The following is a 14258-nucleotide window of genomic DNA, read 5'->3' on the forward strand; positions in this document are numbered from 1 at the left end:
CCCCCCACCCCCCCCCCCCCCCCAACTTCTCTCCCCCCACCCCCCACCTTAAACCAGCTTATATTTCACCCCTCTCCTAACTATACTCAGTTCTGCTGAAGGGTCGTGAGGACTCGAAACATCAACTCTTTTCTTCTCCGCCGATGCTGCCAGACCTGCTGAGTTTTTCCAGGTAATTCTGTTTTTGTTTTGGATTTCCAGCATCCGCAGTTTTTTGTTTTTGGGAAAAGTTAGAGATGTATTAGGTGTGGCAATGGGTGCCAGTGCTTGTCTGCACTTGTCAGCCAGCAGCCTGCCCCCAGGCTGACTGACAGCTCGATGTGCCAATCAAAGCAGGAGGTGCGTGTTCGCTGGTTTCCAGGAAGCGACTGCTCGAGACGAGACAAAGACCCAGAGACGGACAGACAGAGAGAGAGAGAGAGAGAGGAGCTCGGCCAAGAGAGTGACCAGGGGAAGCAGCGCTGCGCCTGGCATTGACCCCATGGCAGCGAACCAGGAGCCAGGTACTGAGAGCGGAGCGGGCCCGGGACACCAGCCCCCTCGGCGAATCGGCTGCCTCCCGGGGTGGACGGTGCGAGTCGCTGGGCTGGCCGGCCGGCGGTGGGGGTTGGTTTGGGGGGGGAGAGAGGGGGGGTGGTGGTTGGTTTGGGGGGACGGGGGGGTGGGGGTTGGGCTGGGAGCCGGAGGCCGGCTGGGTTTGCTCGGTGTCGCCAGGCTCCTTTCACTGGGTCCCAAGGGTTACTGTGTGTGACCCAGCATCCCATTAGAAGGGAGCGCTTTACTTCCTCTCCCCAGGTAAACACTAGTACCCGAGGAGGGAGCACCTTTAACAACAACACAGGATGACTGACAGCATTCAGATTAAAGCAGCTATCCCAGCCACTAGCTTCTGCATGTGTGGCTGCAGCGTGGACTATCCATAGGATGCAATGCAGTAACTCGTGGTGACTTCTCGGACACCTCAAACGGGTGGCCTTCACCATCTAGAAGGACAAAGACAGCAATTGCATGGGGAAACCATCCTGACTTGAACCTTCATCCTCAATGGGTCACAATCCTGGTCCTCCCTACCAAATAGTAGTGAGAATATATTCAACATGCTGATGCAAAAGTTTAGGATAAAAACAGAATTATCTGGAAAAACTCAGCAGGTCTGGCAGCATCGGTGGAGAAGAAAAGAGTTGAAGTTTCGAGTCCTCATGACCCTTCAGAACTGAGTATAGTTAAGAGAGGGGTGAAATATAAGCTGGTTTAAGGGGGGTTGGTGGGGGGGGGGTGGAGAAGTTGAGGGGAGGGTGGTTGTAGGGACAAGCAAGCAGTGATAGGAGCAGATAATCAAAAGATGTCACAGACAGAAGGATCAAAGAGGTGTTGAAGGTGGTGATATTATCTAAGAAAATGTGCTAATTAAGAATGGATGGCAGGACACTCAAGGTACAGCTCTAGTGGGGGTGGGGTGGAAAGACTGACAAGGTATTAGTTGTAGATTTAAAAATAATGGAAATAGGTGGGAAAAGAAAAATCTATATAAATTATTGAAAAAAAACAAAAGGGAGGGGGAAGAAACGGGGTGGGGATGGGGGGAGGGAGTTTAAGATCTAAAGTTGTTGAATTCAATATTCAGCCCGGAAGGCTGTAAAGTGCCTAGTCGGAAGATGAGGTGCTGTTCCTCCAGTTTGCGTTGGGCTTCACTGGTTCAATGCAGCAAGCCAAGGACAGACATGTGGGCAAGAGAGCAGGGTGGAGTGTTAAAATGGCAAGCGACAGGGAGGTTTGGGTCTTTCTTGCGGACAGACCACAGGTGTTCTGCAAAGCGGTCGCTCAGTTTGCGTTTAGTCTCTTCAATGTAGAGGAGACCGCATTGGGAGCAACGAATGCAGTAGACTAAGTTAGGGGAAATGCAAGTGAAATGCTGATTCACTTGAAAGGTGTGTTTGGGCCCTTGGACGGTGAGGAGAGAGGAAGTGAAGGAGCAGGTGTTGCATCTTCTGCGTGGGCATGGGGAGGTGTCATAGGTGGGGGTTGAGGAGTAGGGGGTGATGGAGGAGTGGACCAGGGTGTCCCCGAGGGAATGATCCCTACGGAATGCTGCCAGAGCACTCCACCCTGCTCTCTTGCCCACATGTCTGTCCTTGGCTTGCTGCATTGTTCCAGTGAAGCCCAACGCAAACTGGAGGAACAGCACCTCATCTTCCGACTAGGCACTTTACAGCCTTCCGGGCTGAATATTGAATTCAACAACTTTAGATCTTAAACTCCCTTCCCCCATCCCCACCCCGTTTCTTCCCCCTCCCTTTTGTTTTTTTCAATAATTTATATAGATTTTTCTTTTTCCACCTATTTCCATTATTTTTAAATCTACAACTAATACCTTGTCAGTCTTTCCACCCCACCCCCACTAGAGCTGTACCTTGAGTGTCCTGCCATCCATTCTTAATTAGCACATTTTCTTAGATAATATCACCACTTTCAACACCTCTTTGATCCTTTTGTCTGTGACATCTTTTGATTATCTGCTCCTATCACTGCTTGCTTGTCCCTACAACCACCCCCCCCCCCTCAACTTCTCCCCCCCCCTCTAAACCAGCTTATATTTCACCTTTCTCCTAACTATACTCAGTTCTGCCGAAGGGTCATGAAGACTCGAAACGTTAACCGATTTCTTCTCCACCGATGCTGCCAGACCTGCTGAGTTTTTCCAGGTAATTCTGTTTTTGTTTTGGATTTCCAGCATCCGCGGTAGTTTTTGTTTTTATCAGAAGTTTAGGATGATGGCTAACTACCACCTGTGTGTAACTAGAAATGGGCAATAAATGTTGGCCTTGCCACACCCTGATTTAAGAAAAAAACGACAGATACTGGAAATCTGAAACCAAAGAACAGAATATTCTGAACACACAACGGGAGTTGGTCAACTTTTTTTGGAGTGAACAGATAACTTTATTTCACTTGACCTTTTGACACAGGTGTCCGGATCTGAAATGTGAACTTGCCCATCTGTCCCCAGATACAGACTGAGATTTAAGATCTTGGTTTTGCGTTGGATTGATTTATAACTGAGAATTTATCAAACAGAATTTTTGTCAAAAACAGAATTATTTTTTTTTGGAGGGGGGAGAGAGAAAATGTCAGTATTTTCTGTATTTGATTTATTGTGTGAAAATGCAAGTGAAACACATCCAGTCATAATATGTCCAGAGTGAAACAAAGTTGAATAATAGTCATTGCTATGCTTGATATCCAATCTAGCCAGCTATAATGTGATTGTTTTCAAAATCAGAGGGTTGGCAGCGTAAGCAAAGGAGAGTAAAGAGTTACAGTAAGAGCAAGTGTGTATCACAAAATTGATTGAATGTAGCAGAGCTAATCAGACAGATGGGTTGTAAAAGTGGAGTGTGGAGGAGGCAGAGGTGATGGAGGTGAGGTGTACATGAAGCAAAGGAAAGAAAGCAAATTGCCCCACCCAGCCAAACAGCCGTGTGTCTTGGCTCCAATATTAATATTGTAAATATTGATAAAATCAATGAAAGTGTTAATTGAAAATAATGCCACAACCCATATTTTTTTAAATGATTTTTCTACTGGAAGTACTACTGGCTTGCAGAAGTGTCCAGGAAATTAATCATTTTCAATTACAAGACTCCAAGACGATCTTAAGAGGGTTGGTAATGCAATGTGCAACAAGAAGGAAAGTGAGCATACACGTGAAATCAGATTGGGGAAGAGCACAAAATAGAAAGAAGAAAGGTAAAGAGTGAAGGTGAGGGTAGTATAATAGAAGTGAAGAGGAATTTTAGGGACAGTATGCACCAGAAGGTGAGGGAGTGGAGTGAGCGGAAGCTTGCAGCAGAAGTAAAAGGTAGGGCAGGAGGGGTGGGGTGCAGCGGTGAGAGAAAGCACACAAGATGCAACAGGAATGACTGAGGAAGAGTGTGTACACACACCAGAAATGGAGGAAGAGTGTGGATTCTAGAAGCCTGCAGAGTAAGGTACTGTTTGGCAGTTGCACCTGTGATAATGAACATTTTTACATTAAATGCTTTGGCAAGTTAAAACTGCAGATGCTTCCTGGTTTTTCTCAGCATTCATCAAATTTGGAGCAATTGGGTGTTGACGAATTCAAACTCAGGTGCTGCATATTTTCTGAACAACAAGATTCAATCCAAGTTAACTATTCTTTCTACTATGAGATAAAAACAAAAAACTACTGCGGATGCTGGAAATCCAAAACAAAAACAAAAACAAAATTACCTGGAAAAACTCAGCAGGTCTGGCAGCATCGGCGGAGAAGAGAAGAGTTGACGTTTCGAGTCCTCACGACCCTTCAACAGAACTGTTCTGTTGAAGGATCGTGAGGACTCGAAACATCAACTCTTTTCTTCTCCGCCGATGCTGCCAGACCTGCTGAGTTTTTCCAGGTAATTTTGTTTTTGTATTCTTTCTACTATGCCTGGAATATAGTGAAATCTATTAATATTTTATAGTGAACAAAATGAAGGTATACATTACATTTAAACTCTTCTTCTCAAGCAAATTTATATCCATATTTTGTCAAGTCTCCTCCTTAGGTTGCTATTTGTACTGCTGTGGAGCTATAGAAGGCATTACCTGAAAACCTGAATGATTTTTTAGATACAAGTCTACACCTGTTCAATTTAAAGATGTTTCCTTCTTCCATAAATAAGTATATTAAAATGTTTCATTATTTTCAGTTTTCCCATGAACAACAGATCTCTAACCCATTTTCTCAGACAAAGATACCTTTTCAATCTTAAATGGTTTGCTGAATCGCTTGAGTCAGATCTGGATGTGGAATGAGGGTTTACATCAATTTTCATGCACCTTCTTAAATCACAGTATAATTTAGCACATTACATGCTAGATTGGAAGCCTCCTAGACTGCAGTTTTGCAGTAAACGTGGTCATTTTTCATATATACTTACTGTTAGTTATATTAATACATTCTTTACAAAAACGAGAATGAAAAAATAAGAGTAAGTAGTCCAATAATTGTAACAGAATAAAAGCAGCAATCCCTTTGAGGACGTTTTAAAAACAACTTGCTCTTACCCCTGTTCAGTATAAGTTCATCTAAAAATGGATTAATAATGCAAGCAGTACACTTGTGAAAGTTCTTTTGGTGAAAGGAAAGGGAAACAGGTTGCAACTTGATTTACAGGTTAGGGTGACAGTACATATTACATATTTGGTCTATCTTAAACTTATACATTTAACATTTTATAATGTAATCTGCTTCCCAAAAATAGTAAGAATTCACATAATTAGGATTACTTGCAGAATTACTGCCTTTAACACTGCCAATCAATTTTGAGGCTTTCAATTAAAAAGGGTTTATGTTTGGAACTAGCTATCATGCTACCTGCACTGTAGCTCGCAAAATTATGGCTTGTCCTAGTAGAGCTTATTTCTGGCAAGATCAGGCCAAATTTGTTTAAATTCTAGTTTACTGTAGATTTACTGCTTGAAAGCTGTTTTTAGTTGGGCAAGGAGTCCTGCTATTTATAGTTGATCTCTGAAGTCGCTGAAAGTTCTTGTTAATTCTCTTGTTAATTCAGTCAGTTTTGCTCAAATAATTATCCAGTAGTTTGAATTAAACAATTTAAAATACTGTGTGAGATGTTTTTTCACAATTTCAGTTCAAATTAACTTAATTCAAAGTTAGTAACTTCAAATTAAGTGTAGATTGTAAAGAATTTTTTGTTTTGCCAGAAAGATGAAACTTTTAGAATATTGTACCCTTAGTACTGCTTTTATGGCATATCTAAGATAAGATGCAAGTGTAATTTGAATTATATGATGAAGCAGCATTATTGGGGACACCGTGCAAAAACGAAGCCTATGAAACACCATTTGTTCATTGTAATCTTGCCATTGAAGTTTCTAATCATGTAAACTGAGGCTGGTATTTGATTTTATAGTTGCAATTTCCCAATGTTTCATATACATCTTGTAGCAGTAGCAGAGGTTATAATCTAAAAATTCATATTCTGTAGGATAATGCTGCGAATCAACCAAAGTCAGTTAGAGGCTTGGATAGGGCATGTGATTGTGTCTTATGAAATGTCATGAAATAAAACCTTACCTCAATTCAGTTCACAATGTAGTGCAATGCTATTGAATTCAAAGCACGTGATTGAATTACGTAAGCCTCTCATCTGTCACTGTCCACCATGGGGATTACTATACACAAAAAACAAGGGTTGTTGTAAACTGAATAAAATTAGTACCACAAATCCACTATTTGAAATAGCAGATGGGACAGTGTTTCAGAGGGATAGTGCATCATTAGGTTTAGATATCACGGCAAAATAGTGTGCCATTAGAATCCCTGCATTTGTTCCTGATTTAACTTATAAACGTGCGCACACTAGATGTTTATCTGCAGAAGCAAGAGTAGGTTGGGCCAGATTTTGCTGAGCCATGAACAAATGGCTGACTTGCGCTTACCCATAGTCTATCAGAAGGGTTTTGCATGACCAGCTGCTGTCCAAAGGACAGACAACTCTGTATCTCCTTAATCAAACAAGTTGAAGAATTTTTAAAGAGCCATGCAGTCTTAAGCAGGGATTGGAAGAATATTTAATTCAAGGCCAACTCAGAAATAAAGTAAAATAAAGAGTGGGAAAGAAAGATTGGATAGAGAGAAGTTGCTGGAATGCATTCAAGGAATTAAAATTGTAGTATATCTGTGAACAGGGTACAGATTTGGAGAGGTTACAATGTCTATGTGAACTGGGACACAAGTTGAAGGCTGGACTGTGACAGCGGGGCTAGTGTTTGTGCAGTGGTGGTCTGTTGTGAACCCAAACGTCATTTTGTTTTCCCATCTTTTTTCAGATCAAAAATCTGTTGACTAAAATACATAAGTGTTTAAAATTAACTACAATGTTTCATTTTTTAAATGAATTTAAAGTAACATTTGATAGGTCATTTGAAAGAATTGTACAAAATTCTGAATTTACTGTCTGCAGCTCTAACTAAAATGATCTCATGGCCCATAAATTGTGATTTGTGTCCTCTATTTGCTCTACTTTTTCTTTCAAAGGGAAAATTAATTAAAATTGCTGCTACAGGCAAAAAAATTTTAATGAACCAAATTTTGCGGCTAGTGCAAGTGACAACATTAGCCGCTGACCTCAAAAGCTGCCTGCAAAAGATCTGGCAGTCTGTGGTGTGGATTTCTGCCTTCCTGATAATTTGAATCTGGTACCAGGGTTGAGGAGATCTCCAGTGATGTCATCAAGCAGGGTAAGCTGCCAAACATATTGAAGTATTCTCTCAGACAGCAAATAGGATTCACTTTTTACAAATTTAATAGTGAATTCAAGGTTGGGACCTGGATATTTGAATATCATAAATTATGGAAAAATATTATTAAACAGCTATAGCATTATCATAATGCAAACATTCAACATTACAGATATTAATTTTCAAAAGCCAGAGAATGTTCAGAAATAGATATGAATTACTACGTTGTTTTAAAGACCCAATTACATCTCATTAACAAGGCAAAACTTTTTCAGGTTCTGATGTAAGGTCACAGACCTTGGGCCTGAAACTTAACTTTGTTTCTGCACAAATGCTGTCAGACGTGCTGAGTATCACCAGCACTTTTCTATTTTTATAACTTTTTCAGGGGTTTCCGACAGTGATAATTAAGTGTAAATGGGGAAGTTCGTGTTAGTGCAATGACTTTCAAAGTTTGCTGTCTGCAGCAACCTCCATCATACACTCTCTGGAGGGCTAGTGAATAACAGGCAGCAACTTCTGAATTTCTGTGTTTAACTGCACATATGAAGACTTCATAAGTTTTTCTTTCAGTTTCACAGGTTAATGACAGTAAATGGTGATGGTTTTGTTATCATTACAACTGTTTTTAAAAAAAAGATTTCCAAGTACCAAATATGAATAGTTTTAAATAAGGGTTATGCAAAATCCCATCATTTTTAGATTTAAAAACAAACTGTAATGCCCATCTACATAGATTCCAAAATATGGAGAATTTACACCAAATGAAATATCAAATAACAGCATTTTCTTTGGTGGGGGCGGGGGGAAGGGTGGAGAAATTTCCTTAGACAGGCAATAGAATGTAAACCTTGTACCCTCTCAATTTTAACCAATGCCCCCCACCCCAACACCCCAGTACCAGAGGAGTATTATATATGCCTAGAGCTTTAAATAGCCAGTGTTCCACTGCTTTCAGTATAATTCCTGACCAGTGCAAGAAGTAGTTTTCAATGGCCTGTCACTTGGGCAGAAAAGTGGCAAATAGAATTCAGTCCAGAGAAGTGTGGGGCACAATTTCAAAATTTGTCAATGACACAAATCTTGTAAGTATTGTAAACTGAGGAGGAGGATGGTGTAGAACTTCAAAAGGACATCGGTTGGTGGAAGGCCAGACAAGTGGCAGATGAAAATTAATGCAACGAAGCATGAAGTGATTCATTTTGGTAGAAAGAACGCGGAGAGACAATATAAAATAAAGGGTACAATTCTAAAGGGGGTACAGGAGCAGAGGAACCTAGGCGTATATGTGTATAAATTACTGAAGGTGGCAGGACAGGTTGCTCAATAATGCATACGGCATCCGAGGCTTTAGCATTATAGGCATAGAGTACAAAACCAAGGAAGTCATATTAATCTTGTATAAAATACTGGTTTGGCCTCAACTGGAGTCCTGTTCTGGACACAACACTTTAGGAAAGATATGAGAGAGTGCAGAAAAGATTCACAAGAATGGTTCCAAGGATGAGGAACTTCAGTTACGTAGATAAATTGGAGAAGTTAGGACTATTTTCCTTGGGGCAAAGGAAAGATGTCAAAGCACGTTATTTCGCACTCGAGCAGGTCGGACACGTGCGTGCCCGCCTGCCGAGTGAAAATTTCTGCCCCCAGCCCGTTCAAACCTTTGAGATGACTATAACCTTTGTAGCTCTGTTATCAACTTTGTAAAGATTTTTTGCGTCCTTTCTAGTGCCACTATATCACTATATTAAAAAGTCTTGTTGGGTTTACTGTGATCGACTTTGGAATTAGGTGGTTCCTTCATTTCACGTGAATGGAGCATTTGAGAATGTTTGAGATACGTCCGTGTTGTAACACAATTGAAGATGTAACTAATAGCGAATATGATAGTATTTCCCCTTTGTTCAGCTGCTATTTAACATTGGTTAGATCTACTGTCAATGTTCTGAGCCTTTTCGTGCATTTAATAAAATTACTTTATTCCTAGGTGTTATTGTTCAAGACAGTAAACCTGTTGAACAAAACGCAAATGGTAAGTAAACCCATGTTTTCTTATTTACAAAAAGAAAAATGACATAAAAATCAACAATCTTTTTCTTAACGTGCATTTCCAGATTGGAATGTCAGTTTTTATTTATGGTATCTTATATAAGACTGTCTCTTAAACCATATCCCTTCCCTTTTTGAAAACAGAACTATAATGGTTATGACCTGTTTCTCACCATTTGCCCAAACAGTTTGTTTAATTTGATTATTGATATTTTTTTGAGTCCTGATGTCCGAAGTGAAGGAAATTGTCCAGGTTGAGATACTGAGCTGTACTGTGAGGAAGCTGAACAAGTGTCAGTAAACATAAACCTGAAGTATTTCAGATTTAATTGTTGGGGAGATAATTGAGTTCTCTTGCACTGTTGAACACGTTTGTTGCTTCCAGGCAGTTCCATACTAACCACCAAATCAAAATCCAATGCTGTCTCAGTTATACATAATTCTTCATACTGATATTTCCCAGGGTCAAGTGGTAATGAAGGATGCTCTATCACTAAACATGCCCTTTTTCAGGGCTTAATTTGAAACTTAAGGATGAAAAGACAGTATTTCATAATGGTTGGCTGAGAGTGAAAAACAACAACTTTTATAGGATTTTAAATGTTTTGATGGCTCAGCAATTGCAAGGTGACAGTTAAGGTGGGATTGTGGTGCATTATCTCTTCATTCCCTTCTCTCCGTGGCATTTGACATGGTCACTCACGCTATCCTCCCTCAATCTCTCCTTTATGATCCATCACTATGGGACTGTCCTTGTGTCACTCCTGTCGCAACTCTGCATGGGCACTTTCACACGTTATTCCTCAGTGATAATCTATAGACAAGTGATCCAAATTGAACATTACTGGAAGTCAGTGAATTGTTGCATTTTTTAATTTTTGCTGATTTTGGAGGAGGTGTGAGTCTGTAATCAAGTGAAGTCTGGTAACATATTGCTACTGTCTACTTGTGTTTTAATGGTTAAATCAAGACTGTTTGTTGTAGTTTCTGGCCCAGGTTGCAGAGTCAGATGGTTTATTTTTGTTATTCAATACTTAGAGAACATTAGTGAGCTAGTGCTAATTTACTGAACTAAATCTAGCGTATTGAAGGTTTCCTTTTGACATCTGGGCACTGTTACAATAGAAGATAACGTGGTTCACAGGGAGCATGAGTTCAGTGATCTTTGGCACTGGTTATGAGAGGACCATCTGCTGGAGCCCTAAAATTCACAACAGCCATATTTCAGATAACCTTGCATTATAAGATTTCAGATACTGTCAAATTTGCTGTTGCCAAAGAAAGGATGGATGGCCCCAGGACATTAAACCCTGTCACCATATTCAAAACATAGGCCAGAATTTTACAGCATCCCTGCTGTGGGTCCCCTGCAGTGGGGCTGGCGAGCCCTTGACATTTCCATTCACATTGGCGGGACTGGAAGATCCCTCCAGCGCGAGGGGCTGAGAAATTCTGGCCATAGAGTGAGAAAGGTAAAAGTTCTAGCACAATGAATCCCATTAATCAATAAGCTGACTGCATAATCACTGTCGGATCTCTTGTTCCTGGCTCTAATGAATTCTTCTCATTCCTGATTTCACTGTTTCTGCTGATGGAGCCTGTGAGCTCTATCCTGGCTACATCCTTAACATTATGGTGGAGGTTAGTTATCTATACACTTGCTATCTTGGGCCTCCTTCGCCATTTGTCTGCTGAGGTCCTTGCTTTGCTTGCAGGCCATTCTCCGGTGCTTTAGTTTCTCCTCAGCAGGTAGGTTAAGTTTGTGTTCCCTATGTCTCCTCTGTAAATTTATTTTCAAATTAAAATTAACTGTGATTACACCCAAGGCATAAATATGTACAGACCATTTAAGTAATTTGATGCAGAAGTTAAGTTGCTGGAGAATTCTTGGAGCCCTGATTATAGTCTACATTGCTTTAGTGTATTCAAATCTATAAGTGGCAGGCCGTAGGTATTCAACTGATTCATGAATACTATAGTTGGTAAGACTGAAGCAAAGTGCTCAAGACAGCAAAAGAAGGCACAGTATTGTAAGTTTGCATTGATGGTAAATTCTTTTCTTTTTTCAGTTATCACTGAAGTTGATTTTCCAACGAATCTTCAAAGGTATGAAATCTTCTAAATGTAACTTTTTGTTTTGTTTTATTTTATGGTTGTATACCCAACAATTAAATGTGAATACAAATATAAGTCATTTCAAATCGGACTGTTTGGTGGAGGGAGAGAAGTCCATTGTTTGATGCCATGTAGGGTTGCCAGCTCTGGGTGTATTCCTGGTGGTTGCAACACATGACCTTGGACAGCAGTTTCACCATTGGTCCATCCTCCAGGTACACACCCTGTCCTCACCAATTGGAAAAGGGACAGAGCCTTTGTTATCCAATTGGATTAATCTTCACTTTTAGTGAAACAGCTTTACTGCCCACCACCCCCATCTCCAATATTTTATAACTAATATTTGAAAATATTCAAAGGAAAGAACCACAATTTTGTTTAATCCCCCTATGAATTTTCTCCTGGTTTGCATGCAGTAATGTTCTGGAGCTTAATCTTCAATTCCTGGGGACTCGGGGACAATTCTGGAGGGTTGGTAACCCAAATAAATGAAGTAACATAAAACAGTTTACTTGCCTTTAAAGCTATGACTCAACCATTCAAGACCAGGGTTGCAACCTCCAGTTTAACAACAGATGTTGGTCAAAAATCTGCATGAATAACTGGTATTAAAAATGTGTATGAGGGATTTTACACTATCATGTTTCTCCAAATCAAGGCAGGCTGGCTTTGTTCTTTGTGTAAATTTTTAATTCTTTTCAGAACGGCTAGAGAATTTAAGTTTCAAGATTTTAATTTTGCTTATTCTCCCCATTCTCCTACAACGATGCTAATTTTACCCCTCAAATGGCTCAACAGTCACCATAACGTTGTTGGCCATTGTACAATTAGTTAATACAGTTCTGAAGAATGAGAAACTGCAGGGAATTAAACAAGGTAGTAAATGTACAACTCACTTCATGAATATGCCACCTATAGATTTTTGAAAGATTTGTTGATGGACCAAGGGGCATTTGAACCAAAACATTAATTTGACATTTTTGCGTGGATACAAAAAGAATAAATTGCAAATTAAATGTCAGTGACCATTGTGTACTTAATATTGAAAATGATATTCACTTCTTGGCTTGTTATGGCATTCTTTGCACAGTTTAATTTTTATTTAAACAGCTTTGACATTTTTTATTTGAGGGTGAATGAAATATACAAATGAGCAGTGCTTTTCCACTTTTTAGCAGTGACCTGTGCACTTGTTTAAAGTGGCCATGAGTTGAGTGCTGTGAGACTATTTGGCTGTTCAAATTGCACAGTAGCATAGTGGTTATGCCTGGACTAATGATCTGGAAAAGCAAGTTCAAAATTCGCTGTGTTAGTTGAGGAATTTAAGTTCAGGTAATTAAATAAATCCAGAATAAAACACTCCCATCAGGAATAGTGACCAATTATTGGATTTTCTTAACCCATCTGAGAAGGAAATCTGCCATCCTTGCCCAGGCTAACCTATGTGTATTTCTAGACCCCAACAATGTGGTTGATTCTTAACTGCCCTCTGAAATGGCCTAGCAAACCACTCCAGTTGTATAAGGATGGCCAGTAAGTGTTCAGATCCCGTGAATGTTTTTAAGAACAAAAAGGATAGCATGATCATGTTTGTTCTTCAACAAATCGATGCAGAATTTGTTACATTCTCGTTTATCTAATGAGAAATGAAATTCAACTTTTTTTGAAGCAAAGTAACTTTTTCTTATCCCCAAATGCAAAAGAAAGGTGGTATTTAAGTGAGAAGTTATAAAAGTGTTCTCAGTTGTAGTCTCCTAAATTTAAAAATTGGAGCTTTGTTGTTAATCCTATCAAATTTCTCCTTTTGTATGACAATTTGGTATACTCAGTTAACATTGCATCAAAGCGAACTGAGGAACTATTACACAACATGGGTTTGCATGTAAAACTCTTAAATTGATAGAATTATGGGATATCTTTGATTTTCTTTCCTTGAAATTATGGCAATATAGCTTAGAGGTTAAACTACATTTGAAGAAGAGGTATCTTTTATATAAAAAGTAGTGGTGCAGCACTGGGAATAAATGAATTAAGATTAGCAGTTGCTGCTTTTCCTAAAGATTTGACTTGAACTAATCATTGAGAAAAAATCTTCTCCATTACTCTTGATTTTATATCAGTTGTTTTATCTTATCGAGTGATGTAAGTATGTAATGGAGCAGAAGCAATTGGTTAAGTTGTTGAATCATAATACATAAAATAGAGATAAGGTTGTAAAAGGAGTTTCCATAAAATTATATGGTATATATTGAATACATATCACAGACTACTTCTAATGTACTTCAAAATACAATGGGTAAACATGCTTTTTAGATGCATTTTACAAATACTCCTATAAATATGGATGAATGGCTAATTTCTGTCTAGTTTGCCTTTGGCATAAACATCTTCTGTGCTTTGATTAAATTTGTCTTCCTATTGCAAGGGTATTTGGTTGACATGGAAGCTGTTTGTCCATTTGACAAGAGGTGACATTATTGCTTACTGAATTTGGCTGTTTTTTTGTCGCAGTATTGATGTCATGGATCCATCTGTTGAATACAACATGAAGCACAAAAAGCGAGGGATTGCTTTAATTTTCAACCATGAGAGGTTTTTTTGGTATCTGAACTTGCCCAATAGAGGAGGCACAAATGCTGATAAATTCAATCTGGAAAGAAGGTATGCTGGCTTGCTGGAATATATTGCAGTATGTTTATCATAAAAGTTGAATTAATAGCTGAGATTTGTTTGGGGGGCGGGGAGCACAATCTGCATACTCTTATAACAATGTAATTAACCCAACAATTTGTGGCGGGGAAGAGATATAGCATAAATTGCAAATA

At 39.5% G+C, this 14258-nt stretch overlaps 1 protein-coding gene across 1 annotated transcript in view; it reads left to right on the top strand.

Annotated features, from left to right (window-relative positions):
- Positions 1-338: 338 nt before the first annotated feature.
- LOC144680615 (caspase-6-like) overlaps positions 339-14258 on the top strand; it is a 34782-nt gene continuing 20862 nt past the window's right edge. Inside the window, exons 1-4 of the mRNA XM_078541791.1 lie at positions 339-503; positions 9257-9301; positions 11388-11424; positions 13945-14094. Of these exons, the coding sequence (XP_078397917.1) occupies positions 482-503; positions 9257-9301; positions 11388-11424; positions 13945-14094 (254 nt within the window). The 5' untranslated portion in view covers positions 339-481. The remainder of the gene's footprint in view (positions 504-9256; positions 9302-11387; positions 11425-13944; positions 14095-14258) is intronic.

This window comes from Cetorhinus maximus, chromosome 1, assembly GCF_964194155.1.
Source record: "Cetorhinus maximus chromosome 1, sCetMax3.hap1.1, whole genome shotgun sequence".
Taxonomy (NCBI): Eukaryota; Metazoa; Chordata; class Chondrichthyes; order Lamniformes; family Cetorhinidae; genus Cetorhinus; species Cetorhinus maximus.